This window comes from Entamoeba invadens (assembly GCF_000330505.1).
Source record: "Entamoeba invadens IP1 unplaced genomic scaffold scaff_1105074725729, whole genome shotgun sequence".
Classification (NCBI taxonomy): domain Eukaryota; phylum Evosea; order Mastigamoebida; family Endamoebidae; genus Entamoeba; species Entamoeba invadens.
The window spans coordinates 21,105-38,717 of record NW_004191774.1 but is presented as its reverse complement, the minus strand read 5'-3'; the positions used below and the strand labels follow the sequence as shown (position 1 = coordinate 38,717).

The 17,613-nt window shown below is 26.5% G+C and overlaps 3 protein-coding genes across 3 annotated transcripts; 2 read left to right on the top strand and 1 right to left on the bottom strand.

Moving 5' to 3' along the window:
- Window positions 1-7,037: 7,037 nt before the first annotated feature.
- On the top strand, window positions 7,038-9,815 carry EIN_311000 (hypothetical protein; the record flags this gene model as incomplete). The annotated part of the gene is made up of 1 exon (XM_004184286.1): window positions 7,038-9,815. One exon carries the CDS (start codon window positions 7,038-7,040, stop codon window positions 9,813-9,815), a length of 2,778 nt encoding a protein of 925 aa, XP_004184334.1.
- Window positions 9,816-10,623: 808 nt separating this feature from the next.
- Window positions 10,624-11,154, top strand: EIN_310990 (hypothetical protein; the record flags this gene model as incomplete). The annotated part of the gene is made up of 1 exon (XM_004184285.1): window positions 10,624-11,154. One exon carries the CDS (start codon window positions 10,624-10,626, stop codon window positions 11,152-11,154), a length of 531 nt encoding a protein of 176 aa, XP_004184333.1.
- A 3,163-nt stretch (window positions 11,155-14,317) lies between these two features.
- EIN_310980 (actophorin, putative) lies at window positions 14,318-14,737 on the bottom strand (the record flags this gene model as incomplete). The annotated part of the gene is made up of 1 exon (XM_004184284.1): window positions 14,318-14,737. One exon carries the CDS (start codon window positions 14,735-14,737, stop codon window positions 14,318-14,320), a length of 420 nt encoding a protein of 139 aa, XP_004184332.1.
- Window positions 14,738-17,613: the final 2,876 nt, after the last annotated feature.

Genomic DNA, 17,613 nt, shown 5'->3' with positions numbered 1-17,613 from the left:
ATACAAAACACACATAACTTGAATTATCACCATACAGAAATGATTGCCGCACTTTCGGATCGTCCACAGTATCCTCCCAGTCTTTTTATCGTTTTCTGCAAGGCGGGAAAACCCGCTTTACTACCATTTAATGATAAAATTACACACAATTATAACCAAATTTTCAAATTGCCTCAAATAATTGCGATTTTGGTGGAAAAAAGCAAAAAAAAACACGAGAAATTATAACGGACATGTGCAGCGCCCTTTTACCGCTTCTGATAATTTACATAAAATTATCCGTCTTACATTGTTTTTATAGACCAATATTAATAAATTGCTTCGTTTATTTTATAAAAAGTTTCAAAAAAGCAAGTACAACGAAATAACGAGTCATTTATCGCTTGCTTGACAGGCACTTGAAAAACTCTGGGAATGGATGCACTCACGTTCAGTTGGTGAGTAAGTCCAAAGTGCGTTTTTTCAGTTTGGCTTTGAAATGCATTTCTGAGCGAATGAGGAATCCAACAAAAGTGGGTGTGAAATAAAGGTGCAGTCGGTCTTTGCTGAGAGAAATTGAAAGGTGGTTTATTAAAAACGTGTGCTGGTTATACATTTACTATGTTGCTCGAGAGGTAATAGATTTGACTGTTGAGTATATGTTTAATGGATGATTAAAAAATTGAAAAAAAATTATTAAGGAGTGAAAAGGGGTGTGAAAAATAGGTACACTCGCGGGTTAGTGTTTTTGAGTTTTTTATTTCTGCAAAAAATTGAAAAAAATATTTAATAAAAAGTTCATTCTTTTTAACTTTATTTAATTAATTTTAAGATGTTTTTTTGGTTATTTTGACCTCAAAGAACAGTTTCGAAGTCAATCTTTCTTGCTCCTCCTTTTATCATTCGGCAAATCCAGCCTTTACTTTACATAAATTAATAATTTCCAAATTCCAATAACAAACATCGGCATCTTGAAAAAGTAATAGATATTCTTGTAAACCTTGTTTTTTTGAATCAAATCGAGGAAAAGGAAAAAAATAAACTATACAAAAAAACTATAATCATATTATCATTTAACCATTAAATTATCAAAAGCGGTTTTTTCCACCCCTTTATAAAAACTACATGAAATTAATATTAAATAACAAATATCAATTATTAGGAAATTAAAAATTAATATCTATTATTCTGATATTTCTAATAAAGTGATTAATAGGCTTTTGAACATATTTTAGGTTTAATTTTAATACAATTTATTAAATGTTTTGATTAACAAATATAATATAAGGTTCACTTCCTAATACATCCTATAAACAATTAATTACTTATAAGTTTAATATAGTATCTAAACTATAGATTGTTATTCAGTTTATTAACCATAAAAGAACTAATAAGTAATCAATAATTTATATCCACTTTAAACCCATTTCTAATAGTTAATTAATTGTATTTATCAGCCACTCAAACATAATAAATAACATAAAAAACAAACAAACATTAGTCGCGCGAATTTGCATTATCTAATTGTTAATTTATATGCACTGTGTGTATAAATAAATAAAATTGCCAAACGGTAATGGGAATCCGCAACAACTCAACACAAACACATCTCTGTTGTTTGTGTTGAGTTTGAATATTTGAACTGGTTTTTCTTAATTTTAAGTTTTCATAAAAGTTTTTTGAGAAAAAATAATGGTGGATATCTAACCCATTTAATTTTTCAACAACTTTAGTCATTTTAATAGTTTATATTAATATAATTATAATAATATGTATAGTTTGTTGGTGGTGTTTTTATGAATATTTTTATTAAAATTATTTAATTTAAGTTAAATAATTTTTTTTAATTTGTAAAAAAACAAATATTAGAAATATAATAAATTTTTATTATAATTGTTAATGATTGTTATGATAAAAAACACATTCTGTAACTTGTTTGTATAATGTTACAGTATGATATAACGCAGTGATACATTATAGTACTGTTGATGTACATTCGTTTGCATATCAAAATTTTTGTTTTTATTTACAACTTCATAAAAAAGATATGTGTCAAAAAAGACATAACTTGACTTAATTATTGTTTTTAAACTTATTTTTAAAATGGAGATATTAAACACACAACCGAGCTTCAATATATTATCTTCACGAAAACGTAATAAATTTGACTCGTGAGTATTATAGATAAAAAAGAAAATATTTTGATCAAAAAATAAACAATTGTCTAGAAAAAATAAAATCTATAAATATTTTTACAGTACATTACTATATTATCGAATTTGTCTTGTGAAAATATAAACTATTTTTATAAATTGGGTTTTGATAAACTATTACAAGTTAAAAAATATAGTTTAAATCATTAAACTATATATATAGTTTATACAATAGTATATTTGTTTTTTGAATAAACACAAATTTGAAACACTATTATAATACACTGAAAGTACTTAAAAATCCTTGCCATTTTTGTTCTTTGATAGTTTATTTTGAATCAAACTCGAATTTTTTTATTTTTGAATAAAAAACACTAACAAATAAGAAAAAGAAACTATAATAACCCAACTTTTTTGTTTTTTACATGTTCTGGAAGTAAAAAATACAATAATTTGGGTAAAAGAAGAAAAAGGAAAATGGGTGCGGGTTTTTCTCCAGGTATGGGTTTCTCGCCTCACTTTAATGTATTTATATTGTTAATTTACCAATAAACTTAATGTTAAGTTAAATATTAATTTATGAATTCAATTGAGAAATAACTTAAACGTTTTATAATTAGTTAATTATATGCATGGTTAGTTAACTAAACTATAATTGACTCACAACCCATATACACTATGAGGATATAAGCGGATGCTAGAGAAATAAGGATGCTCGTAACTATTGGTTAATTTCAATTGAAAAATAATAAAATTACTATCAAGAACCTTAAAATTTATAAAAAAGAGATAAAGACCAAAAAGCGTTTGACCAAGAATTGTTTGATAATCAGAAAAAAAGGCTGCAGATAATTTGTAAAGAGTCTTGAAATTTTTATGATTCCAAATAACAGAGATGATATTGATTTTAACGTGTTTGAAAGTAAATATAAAAAAGAGATCGAAGAATTTATGAAATATTTGGATGAAAATAAAAAAATGTTAAATGAACAAATATTACTGAAAAAAAATAAACAACCAATTTTTAAAATTCAAATTAAATAAGAGTTAAGAAAAAATTGGATATTATGACTTTGAGTGGAAATTTTAGTAATATAATTTATCAATATGATGAAAAAGCAGAATCTTATGAAAATATTAAAATTGAGACTGTTTCTGATCAACCAGCCTGAGTAATTAATGCAAATGAAGAAATCCCAAAACAACTTGTATATTTGAAAGATAGAATTGAGTTTAAAGAGTGGAAAAATAAATAATTAAAGTATTTTGAAGAAATATGCCCACAAACTTATATAACAACAGAAATGATATTTAAAAATTGAAGAAAAAGATTTATTAAGATTTATTAATATGATAAAAAGTGTTGAAGATATGATTATTATATTAATTAAGATTACCGTACAACTCGCATTTGGACAACTCCCCTTTTTTTCCAAAAAAGTTCATTGTAATTTACATCAAATTTCAAATTGTATTTTTTCAAAAAACTTAACCCAATTATTTTTGAACAAAAATTAAATGGTTAATAATAGTGATGACATACCACATTTTACAACATTGGTTTCACAGAGAGGAAACGAACTTCCTTAAGTTGACGGATTTAAATTTACTCCAATAAATAAGGACAGAAAAGTATTCAAATGTACATACAAAGGCTGTTCCAAAAGAATTGAAGTTTTTTGTGAAAAATGGGAAATGACTTCTTTTGAATTTATTGGAAAAACCAAAAACTGTCCACATCTACACGAATCCAATGATTTTTCAATGCTTTGTGTAGATATAAAATGAAAATGGCATCGAAAAGTAAAAAATATTATGAAATGTACAGGACAAATAGTTTCTGAAAACTACGTTAAAGTTTTTTCTTTAAGATTGTCAACTTGTGGAAAAGAAGTTAGAATGGCTAAAGAAACAAAGAATGAACAAACAATTGAGTCTATTGTATTCAATGAAATAGAAAAATAATTTGTGTTGTTTCAAAACGATGAAATGATATTATTTGGTAATAAAAATAATCTAGACATATTTAAAACAACAAGTCATATATTTTTGGATGGAACCTTTAAGTCATGGCCAAGTTTGCTTGTGTTTTCTATACCCAGTTTTTACAAATAGATTTATTCTCCCAAATTTACATTTTTGTGTATCTCAAAAACAATAAAAGCTTCCCTATAATTTATGCTTGTTTGACTAGTAAAAGCAACACAACTTATAAAAAAACTTTTTGATAAAATAGAAAAGTTAATATCATATCCAGTGTTTCACAGCAAAGTTACAATAATTGCTGATTTTGAATTGGTGTTAATGAAGAAACTGGCATGGTGTTAAACCTTCAGATGTATTGTGGTAAAAGTGGGGAAAGAATAAAACTAAGGTTTCAGAGTAACTCGTGACATGGTACTTCCCATGCTGTGTCGCTTATTCAAGACGACTGTGGTGTGCGACAACTTTTTCTGTATGTTGAAGTTGTCGCACTACCTTGCTACCTTTGGTTATCAACTTCTGGGAACCATGAAGGTGAACAGAAAAGAAGTGCCTGCTGAAGCCAAGGATGTGAAGAAGAGAAGCAGCGACACCACTGTCTTTTTTTCTAAAGGCAAGAATAAACTTGTCTCCTACTAAACTTGTTTCACAAAAGCGTCATTTTTTTCAGTTGCAATTTTGTGAAAAAAATAATAAAAATATTATAAATTACTTATTGTCATTAGTCTTGTAATATTAATGAAATTTATTTTATGGAACAACAGTTTACTTTAACTTTCAATGTTCTTGTTTAATTTTAATGAATTGTTTTTTCCAAACATAATGACACGCTTTTGAAAAATCATTTTTATTGAATGTTTATATATTATTATGTTATTTTCAAATATGACTACAATGACTTAATTTATATGAAGTAACACCTACAAGCTGGCCAATTATTAACTGATTAGACTTTTTTATTATTCAGAACAGATAAAGTGTATTTTTATATGTGCACACTGAAGTTTACCCGCATAATATTTCTTTTTTGATAACAATCTGATTGTTTTGCTTATTATAAATTATGCTTTTAATTTTTGAATATCTTAGAGGTTTAATACTAAATTGATTATATATGTTAATTATATCACATTGTTTTGTAATTCCTTTATCGATGCACGTTTTTATATTTTGTATTTTAGACTTGGTTGGGTCGAGACTTTTATTTAAATTAGTTGTTACGCATAATTTATTTCTAAAATTATATTTATAATTTTCCAAAAAATAAACCTTTTGTATAATATAATCAATTTGTTGAGGACATTTTTGTGGAAAATTGAGTATTATTGAACTCTTTCTAAAAATATAAAAAATATTTCAAACTATTGTTTACTATAATTTTTATTTTATATTAACAAATAAACTATCGTTTAATAGTAAATTATTATACAATGTGGTTCTTATTATTTCTATTTGGAGTTTTTGGAAATAAGTTTGGTCTTTTGTATTTTTGTGTTCACTTTAAAAATTCCTTTATTTTTTTGTTTCTTGTATACAGCTCAAAATTGCGTCCCAAAAAAACAGACGTGTATGAAATGCTAATCTAACTTTTTTGTACCAAATAGAATAATAATTATTTGAAATTGTTCCAAAAAATAAATTTAGCCTTTGTTTTTGGTTGGCAATGATAAAAACCCAGAAGAACAAACAATAAATTCATATCTTTGATCCTCGTCAGAGACACAACCTGAAATTCATACACCAAAGTCAAAACCTTGTTGTGACAAAGTATTAATCTAGTGTCTTCGGTTTGGCTCTAAAACGTTTTTTTGATTTTTTTAGTTTTGCGAATTTTGATGCTTTTGAAATGTATTTTAAAATGTTGTTCTTTGTTTTATTCATTTTCCCAAAGATGGGTTTTCTCTTATCAGAGACAAACAAAAGTGTTTTTATGTCTTATCGTTTTGTATTATAGAAAAAACAACAAAACCCGATTTTTAAATTTTTGTATTTTTCAAAGTTTACAAAAAAATCTATTTATTTTTTTTGATATCGTTTTTGAGATTAATTGCTTGTTGATATTTCAATACACCTCAAAGTCTATGCTTTATTATTTTTTTCTATGTTATTATTATTGTGCAATTGTTTTTAAATATTCCAAACTAGTATGTTTTACGATGCGATTATCTCTTTGTTGTATTTTATAATTGTTTGTTTTATTTGTATGGTTTGTAGTCATCTCAATTTTTTGAACTGACTTTTCCATTATCCTTCGGCTTATTTCCGTGAAGGGCTAAACCAAAAAAATGAACCTTAGTTCTTCCCCACTTCAACAAAAGGTTTACTTTTTTACTATAATTTATAATTTTTTACTATAAAATATTACTAAGTCAGTCGTTCCAGGGAAGTTAGAATAATTAAAGAAATAAAAGTTTCATTTAATTTAAAAATAACTGAGATTACACAAAATCCATTATTTTCGGTTTTTAGAGTTTTCAGAGGGTTAATATTCAACAAAAAATATTGATAATTATAAGTATATTTTAAATTATAATAATAATTTGATATTCTCTTGATTAAACCCAAGAATTCAATTGTGCATTTCCAATTTGATATGTTATTGGATTACATGGCTCGGAGCAGTCTTTTTCTTTTACCCAATCTATTGATTATAATAAATAAAACATAAAATAAACAATTCAAACGTTTTTAAAACACCAATTGAATTAGATTTCATACTTCTTGTTATATTCATTAAACTTCAATCTATTTTAATATAATATATTAATAAAAAATAGTAAATTATAAATTGAAATAATCTGAATGAACTTAATATTAAAATATTAATCAATATATTAATAATTGATTTTAAGTTTATAATTAATAGTAAAACTCTCATATATAAAAAATTGTTTTTTTAATAATTTTAACTCACTTTTCGTTATGAGTAAGTTAGAGATAGTGTATATGATGAACGTTGCGCTTTATATCAACACGGTAGAGTCTCTCAAAACCTTTATGGAAGTCAACAAGAAGTGTGATTCATGTCTTGGTGGTCTCTATATCAACCCATTCATAGATGTCTCGGTCCAATCTTTTTCAATGTTCAAAGAGCAGCGCAAGGCGCTGTACACTTCGATATTTCTATTTCTATTAAAGGCTTTCCCCAAAATTGAAACGTTACAATGTGTCGATTTTATGTTGGGAGACGCCAATAAGGTGATAAATAAAGTAAAGAAAATCCGTCTTGTGAAGACTCCACACAACAGAAATCGGTTATCTGGTATTGTTACACTCACGCATTATCACCCAAAAATTTCGCCTCAAGCAATTCCAAAAATAGTGAATTTGTGTGTTGTGACAAATAATAAGAAAATTATACCAAATGAGGCGTATACGAGTCTGGAGAGTGTGCAGGTTGATGGGTGGATCCGTAACAAAGATCTGTTGAGTGCGATATTTGGACTTCCCAATGTGAAAAACGTGACGATTTGGAATTGCACACATATCAGTTATTTAAACACAATTTGTGACTGCATTTCTGAAGTCAATTTGAAGCACCAACACAAATTGGACAACGTCAATATTTCCGTGTTTATTGAGAAGAGCATTTCAACAGAAATATACAAAGAGGAGTTTGAAAGTGCATTTTTAGCACTCAAACAGTTGGGTGTGAGTGTGTACTACAACACAGAGAATGTGATAGACAACTGTCACATATTAGACGAGTCGCGATTTATTGGAGAAGTTGTTGTCACAAATAAGAAAGGATTAGACTTTGGGTGTTTTAAAAATGATCGTGAAAGTGACATTGATGTTTATCATAACAGAGTTGAATATGATAAATGGATGACTAAAATAAGACATCATAAAAATCATGAACAAGAAGACAGAGACGATGGTGATTATATCACTGACAATTTAAATGATGAAAATTTTGATGATAATGAATATGATATTGAGTCAAGAGATGATGAAAATGATGATATCACTGATGATGATAATGAAAAAGAAAATGATATCAGTAATGATCAAAATGACATAGAAGAAGTTGATTCACAAGATGAAAAAATTAGAAACAAAATTGAAGTGCCAAATCAAAATGAATGGTATAATGCAGAGACGAGATATCCAATAACATGTCCACTTGTTTTACTTGACGATGTGATACCAACATTCAATCTACAAAGTCGCCTGGTCGTCAGGTTGACACTTTTTAACATCACAAAACAAACAATTTGCAATTTGTTTTGTACACGTGTCATAATTGAAAAGTGCTCAGAAATGACAGTCACACTGCGTGGAGTTGAGTCCACGTGTTGTATCAACTGTTCTGCACTTTCTCTTGTGATAGAAGACTTTGCAAACACAATTTCATTCACAAATGTTCAACACACGACTGTTGAGAGTCACTCTGCATGTCCAATGTGGTCTATAACACTCAACAGGTCTTCAACTATTTCAATAAAAAACATGACAATTGGGAGTTTGGAAGCAACTCAAACAAACGATGTGACAATCACACACTGCAATTTGGGTAACATTTTCTTTATTAAATGCTCACATATGACATTAGACAAGACTAACAAACCAATTAAAACTGGAAAAGTCAAGACAAAGTATTTTAGGGATGTCACTGCCTCACACATTCACGCACTGCTTAACGGACATTTCAAAGTGTTAAATTCACAACTGTCGCAATTCACTAATTTACCAACAAATGATCAAATTGCTACACTTGTTGCTTTGACTGACAAGTGCAACTCTATCGCAGAACAAGAAGTCTCTTTTGATGTGTTTTGTGGAGTTGTGTTGAATGACGGACAAGTCGAAATGCTGTCATTTGAAAATCAAAAGACAATTCCACCATTCCTAACAAGTGAAAATGTCGACATCAAAATTTCCATCACGAACAACTCAATCAAAGAGGTCTTCATCGAAAAGGCAAACCACGTGTTTGTCGATTCATATTTTGACATTCAAATACATTGCGGCGTTGCTTCTTCTGTTGTATCCAACACGTCGAATGTGATGTACTGTGGTGTTTCTTTTGACAAAAACGTCGCATCTGTTGTTAACAGTCAGACAGAAGAGTCAAGTCAATCAACAACGTCTTTAATACGTGTTTGTGGCAAAGTCGGGTTTTGTGGGTATCTTGTGAAATTTGATTTGGAAAACTTTTACTATCTGCAAAGAAAGACTGAAAATGCTGAAAACGTTGTTGTCCAAATGAAGGAACAAAAAGTCGTTGATTTTAGAGATGTTCCATGGAAAAGAATACAAATTGAGAATGTGAACAAAGGGACTTATGTTGCGGACAAACTAATTTTAAATAATAACACGGTGTACGTCAAATTGGACGGAATCAAATTCAAAACAATCGTATCAAATAAAACAACTCAAATAGAACAAAAAGTCACACAAAAAGTTGCTGTACAAAACACGATGTTTGTCAACACCAAAAAGACGAGTGTGAGTTGGAAGGAATGTAAGACAATAAAATGTGGTGAAAAGGTTGAGAAACTTGTTGTCAAGTCGTGCGAGTTGTTGGAGGAAATTGTGATTGGAGAAAACACACAAAGTGTGCATTTACAGTCGTGTAAAAAGCTCAAAACAATTGTTGGTAAAATGAGAGGAGTCAAAATTGTCGTTAAGGACTGCCCATTTTTGCTATCAAATACAAAACACGGCAAAAGAAATAAAATCACATTTATGCCATAATTACGTTCAGAGTTGTTATTTGTTGGTGTTATGTCCTCATATTTTTTTAAATAAAGATTTAATATGTTATAATCACGTTTTTAATTTTATTAACAATCAATATTTCAATGTAACAAATCAAATGTGTTTTTATTTACAACATTGATTTGAAATTTGCAATAAATAACATAAATATTGATTTGTAAATAGATAATGATCAACAGTCTTTAATTTAATTTTACATATTATTTTCATTAACTTGTATGTACATCATCAATTACATAATTGTTTGTATAACAAGAAAACGTATAATTACAATGATAACATCAATAATACAAACATTTTATGTGAAATACAATAAGAAATAATATTGTTTGTTTTGAATAGTAACTAAATAAAACACATATTTTTAATTTTTATATATTCAATTAAAAATGATAGTGATAGTTTGATCAAATCAACAACAATGTTGAACAGTTCATATTTATTTGTAAAGAAATTACATCAATTCTTATTTCAACACACAAACAAAATGTTTGTGTTTATTCAAAAATAATACTTTAAATAATAATAAACTATATGAATAGTATAGTACTTGAATTACAACACCACTGTATCATAAATATAGTATAAATTGAATGTATATATAGTATTAAATAGTACAATTTGAGTAAATGAGAAAAAAACTCGAATCAAGGCGAGTACTATAATAAATAGTAAAAGTAGTTAAATAGTGATAGTACATGAAAAAAAAGTAGTAACAGGGTTAGTGTATTATATATATTAATAATATTTATTATGTATATGGTACAACTTAATAAGAAATGAAATGAAAGGAAAAGACTTCGAGAGTTGCCTTGAGCGTCGTGTGACGACATTAAACGGGTGTTTTGATCCATTGATGAGTGCGTTGCATGCGTATGAAGAGAAGAGTCGGACATGTTTGTCTGGAGATTTGTTGATGAAAAGTGGAGAAGACGCAGTGAATGAGATGTATGACGTCTTAGAGAGTGTTGAGAGATGTGAGTCGTTGTACAGTGCTGTGATGCGAGAGACGAGTCGATGTTTTGAAGTGAGTAAAGATCTGATGTATTTGATCAAAAGTGTTGAAGAGAAGTGTCGGAGTGATTATAAAAGTATTTTAGCAATGAAGAAGAGTGCCATAGTGATGTTAGAAGCGAGTGAGAAACGATTGAGTTGTGAAGAGATGCGAGTGAATGTGATGCGTCGTGAAGTTCTAATGACCAAGTTGAGTACAAATGAAGCGGAAGAAATTGCACGACACGATACGACCGGATCACACGACTTATGTGACACAACAGAAGACAAAATACCAGTGAATACTATTTGGACGAAGTGACAGAACACGACAGAGTGGAGTGAAAGGTGAGAAGATGTCATCAGTCGACAAGAATGTCAAATTGAGTTGTTCAGAGAAGTCACAACAACAACTTGAAGAAGATGAACATTTCTTAAGTGTTGAAGAGAAGGCAAAATTAGTCGTGTGGAGTGGAAGACAACACATGAAAGCGGTGTTTGACAGCGAAGTAGATTGTATGGGGTGGGAGTGCAAAATTCTATAAAACGATCAGTCGCTGTGATGGTGTTGTGATAGTCATAGATAGTACAAATGGGTGTAGTTTTGGTGTGTTTGTAGCAACAAAAGTCGAGAGAAATGGGGAGTACATAACTGACGAAAATGCTTTTGTGTTTCTTCTTCGTGACAATGGAAAAGAGAAAATGAGAAATTTTTATCAAAGAGAAGAAAGAGGTGTTTTGTGTTGGTGTTTTGAATTCAAGTTGTTTGTTCACAGCAGAAAATGAAGACTTGAAAGTACCACCGAAGATGAAATATTTTGGTTTTTTATTACAAATGAATTCAAACGACTTCGACATCGAAAATTAAATACTTGATAGAAATTTGGAGACTTGAAAAGACAAGTCAGAAATTTGAAGGTCGACAAATTTGTTGTTTTTGATATGCGTTGCAAAAACAACTCAATACAACAAAACAGCGAAAAAGAAAAAAAAAGAAAATAGATACACAAAATGTCCATTTCAATTTGAACAAAGAAGACTCGATTATCAATAACAACAAATATCAAGACTCAACACGACCGCGGCATAAATTAAAACACAACAAGTCACAAATATAAGACAAAATGAAGACTTGGTATTTCTTATTGAATTTATGTTTTATTTGTTTTATTTGTTAATTCGAATAACATGAATAACAACAAATCAATTTGATTGACTACTTACTGCGTCAATCTCTGTCATAATTACAGTTGTAGTACGCAGATTGAAAAACTCAATAACACAACATGAAGGCAACAAACTTATACAATAACAGTGCAGAAAGTACTCAATAACCCTATATCTTGATACTCTGATTTGAGGAAAAAATAAAAAATAGCTGCACTATCCATATGAACGGTGAAGACATCATAAAGAAACTTTATGAAGTGAAATATTCACTTGAGAGTTTTATTTTATTAAACTATTACTATAAATATAATTAATTTTACTATAACAATGATAAATATAAAATATTTTAAAACAATAGATACTAAACCTTCTAACTATCGTTTTATTTAAGTTTAGTTCCACAAAGAGAAGAAGTCTATAAATAATACATAACAATAATAGGATGTATTTAATTTGATTAATTAAACACCTTTTTAAAGAGTAAATGTACATGCAAATGATTGTTTAAAAAACATATACTCATTTAGATATACCTGTCACTAAATGATGGAGTAATTTTTATTTTAGTATAACAACTGTAAAATAATAATTTATTTAAAAAATAAACATTATTTTGTTGTTATTTAAGGGAAAAGATATATTTAGTTTTTAAATAATATTTCTGTATTTTATTATTTAAAACAACACCTAAGAAACAAAAATGTTTGTTATCAACAATAAATTTGTATTTTGATTACATTTTGTTTTTAAGACAAAACACAATGTTTATGTTTTCCTTTGTGAATTGATTTTTTTGTGTGTGTTGTGAATTGTCAAGTTTTTCAGTTTGATACTCTTCGTTGTATTTTTTTCCATATTTGATGTGTTTTATCGCAAGAGTTTAAATTACCTCTTTTGTGCCAGCTCCACTCTGAACAGAAATTACAAAATAATCGATGCCAAACTTCTTTGATAACTTTATTCCTTCTAAAGTGGAGACACATCGCCTTTCTTCCAAATCACATTTGTTCCCACATAAAACGATATTTGGGTATTCCACAACACTGTGTTTTATTTTGAAACTCTCTTTCATGTATTTTCCCGATCGTTCATAAGATTCTGATGAAGTGATAGAGTATAATATAATAATAACATAAACATTTTTAATAAATGCTTCTGATAAGGATCTAAAGCAATCTTCAAAAATCAAAATATAAAAATCAAATTTGAGAGTTTGATTAAAAAGAGTTGTATATGTTGAATATGTTATTTCTTTGCCTCCCTAATTTAACAAGAATATGTTGTAATAATCTGGAATAAACCCGTTTTCTGAATATCGAACACATAAAGATACTTTGCTGCTTTTATATGTTACTTTTATTAAAGTTTTTATTTCGTTTGACAGTTAATTCAATTTGAATAATAAACAGTTAAATATTTTTTGAAATAGTGATATCTGAATTATACAATTATTAAAAAATATTTTTATCTCTATAATGTATGCTTTTGAAGTTTATAATTCAAAAAACACCAATAATATTTATTTAAAATTTTTAATTGAATACAGTAAAACTGAATTAATATTTAAACAATTTCTTATTTTTTATAAATTTGTGGTGTTCTTCTTTTATTGCCAAAATGGTTAAACACTTGTTTGTACAATGTTAAACATGTCATTATATATTGGTATTTTTGTAACTTATAGTATTTAAAACCTGTTGTTGTTCAAGAAACTTAATATTTAAAAAGAAATTGTGTTCTAAACTTTGGAAATCTTTTTTATACTTGTTATTGTATAAATTTGTTTCGAATTATATTTTGATTTTCATTATTTTGTTGTACTATTGATACACAAGATTTCACAAAAACAAATTGCATATTTTAAGTAATATGTTATTTATTTATATTTTTTTCTATTGTATTATAAAATAGTTTATAAATCAGCAACTTCTAATTCTTCTTCGATATTATAAAGAAAAAGAATAATGTAATACTTTTTTAATTAAAAATAACAATAATTTGTTTGTGTTATTATCCACAATTATTATTTGTTTTTGATAAGATTTAATATTAAAGATTTTTAACTTATTGTAACGTAAATGTTGAAAAATACAATTAACCAGTTTGATAATTGAGTGATAACTTGTTATAGTTATGTACTGGTTTATAATTTATATGTATCTAATTTGAAGACATGTTAAATTAATAATTATAATTGGTTAATCTTTAATTTTTTTAATTATTATATTTTTTCCATTTTCAAATAAAACAGGCTTAATATTTTTTTTCAATTAAAAATATATCTTTTTGCCAAAACATAACAACATTAAATTATGTTATTCTCTAGAAACACTTTTGACCTTGTCTAGCACTCTTTCTATGTCGAGTTCCGAATCGCAAGTGGCTTGTACCTCTGCTGCTATTCCTTCAAAGACTTGTTTGACCAACACTTTTGTAGCTGAGAAGATGACTTTTTCTTTAAGAGAACATTTTGATGGAGACCACAAGTAAAATATTATCTTTTCTCTTTTACCATTCACTTGTGTGTAATGAAGGTCGTACACACAAAACCTTGCAGCCTTTGGTGGAAGAGCCTTTGTAAAATCGTCATAAGTTTCATCATATTGACCAATTTTGTCAATGATGACTTCAGTTAGTTTGTCGTTCATTTTAAAAATGATGTATCTCCATTTGTGTGACAATTTGAACTCTTTGAACATCATAGGAACTTCATTGTTGATTGTAATGAGTGACATTTGATGTTCGAATTAATGAATTTAATGTTTAAATATTATTCATTATCAAATTTCATTTATGGAAATCAAAATTAAACTATGCATATTTTTTGTCTCTTTGTATATGCTTGCAATTGTATTAATTATGGTTGTTTTTTATAAAAATTGTTATTTGTATAAATAAAAATATTTAAAAAGCATCCAATATCGGTTTTAAATTATAAAAAAAACTATTTGTGAAGTTTCCTAAAATAGAAATCTAATATTGTTTGTTATTGTTTCCTAAAAGTTGTGTTTATTAATAACAAAACTATATAAATAATAAATTTAATTATTAATATACTATTAAACAAACATCAAATAAATAATTAATTAATTAATTGATTAATTGAATAAATGTGCGTATTTCACTATAAATAAAGTTAATTTATAACTTACTTTATTAATTTCATAATAATAATGTAATAGTTAAATTAAATCAATTTTTAATAACATGTTGACTTTTTGTTTTTTGTACATCAATTAACATTAATTAATTAGGTGTTTTTTGATTTAAATATGCAATGAAAAGTGATGATTAATTGTACGCGCTAAAGTTTGCGCAGTCAGATAACTTCACTAATCGTCACAACTATTTTACAACCTTTGTACAACAGAAAACTATTCAATCATATTATATTAAAACTGATATTTAACGAATTAAAAAAATCCAATTTAAAGTCTAATTAATTTTAATCGTAACTTAATTTATAATTAGAATTTAAATATTTAATAATTAGTAATATTAAAACAATTCAATTTATTAATAGATCATTTACAAAAATATTATTTTCATTAAATGTGGGCAAACCATTGATTAAAAGTTGCTCGTAAATACATAATATAAAATATCTATATTAAATAATGATTTTAAATTTACTATTACATTTGTTTTGAAAAAAATTGAAACTCATAATACTTTGTATAAACTATTATTTATATATTTAAACAAAAATTAAAATTTGTATTTCTGAATTCGTGACTTTTTTATTTTTTAAATTACTTGATTCATTTTAGAAGTTGTAAAAATATTAAACATCAGTTTTTTGAAACATAATTATTGAATATTATCAGTATCTAACATCTAATTAATTAATGTATCTAACATAAATTAAATACAATCTTTTTAAAATTCAACACACATTAAAAAGAGAATTCAAATTTATATTAACAATCTATTTGACAAATGACTTAAATTTACATTTGTTATTAGTTGTTTGTTCATCTTAAACTTGTTGGATTTCAAAACATTGACTTTTTTAAATATTTTGTAAGCATTTAAATGGTGTTGACATTTACTTTTGTTATTATTTGTATTAATATTATAATAAATTATTAGGTTTTAGTTAATATTTAGTTTATTATATTATATTTAAAAAGATTGTTAATTACAATGTTTAGTTATAATAACAGTAAAACAATAATTATTAAATAACAACAATAAAATCACAATGAAATTGTTTCAAAGTTAAAACAAAAACGTAATGCAAAGTGCAAGAAATGCAAAAATCCCAAATGCGTTTTCAGTGTATTTTATATTAATATTATTAATATTAATACATTTGTTCAATTCAACAAAACTAGGTGTATCCGCATCTCCTGTGCAATCTATTGTGTTATATTTTGTTATTTTGAGTTTCCCGTCTGCCATTTCTGCCTTTTGAGAAGACGACTCGGAACTTTTAATACATTGCTTGAATATCAATTCACCAGGATGAGCGTCACTCTCTACAATAGTACAATCACTCCGATCTGAATAACTATAAACTGCATAATAAAACTCTGGTAAATCATTTCGAAAAGTATCACTTGAAGTCAGTAATTGAGTCTTTTCTAATTTCCAATCACCACATTTAGAAGAGAGAAATAATTTTATATCATCTCCATCGTCTTCTAATTTTACATAGACTCCGTTCGATTGGTAATAACACTGACCCAATTTAAAGACCATACTATACCCATTCGTTTGACTAATTAAGTATTTGGCGGAAGCCATTGCAACGAGAAAGAGAGCGAACATTGATTATTTAAGGTTAAAAAGGTGCTTTTATTACATCAAAAATTGTTAAACATTTTTTTGTTTTGAAAAAATGTGTTGATAAAAATTATCTTGAAAATTTGGTGTAAACACACTATTAAAGTTTATAAAAAACGATATTGTGTTTTTGTTTTTAAACGTTTATGCGTATTGATTAAAGATATCATTTTTTATATTTAAAATACTTAGCAGATTGTTTAAACAATCAATTATATAAAAATGTTAACTTAAATTGTATCATCAATTTATAAAGTAGTATTATTTAATACTTTTATTTAACTAACATTTATGTACTTTTTTGATAATATTTACATAACTCTGTCCAATTATAATATCGTTGTTGTAACTGATCGTGTTTTTATTTAAATAATAATGATATTTTCATTTCATACTATAATGATGGTATTTTATATGATTTTATCTGATAATAATAAAAATTCAGAGAATTAGTGTTTAAAAAATATATGTACCTGATTATAACAAGTTTTTAAACATTTAACCAGTTGCAAAAATATATTCATATTAATTCATTTATTCAATTGTTTATTTTTTATACAAATTGAATGTTTTTTATTGTAATCTCAGGAAATTAAACATAATTATTTTTATATCAATTATATTTATAGTTTTATAAATGATAAATGAAAATAATTACTTTTAAATTAAATTAATGGAAAGGTATCAAATTAATTCACCTGATAGTATTATTATTGAATTAAATCTCCGAAAATAATAAATAAACTTTTGTTTTTCATTTTTAAATATTGTTATTGTTAAAAAATAATAAATTATTTTAATAAAAAATATTTTAATTTTATGT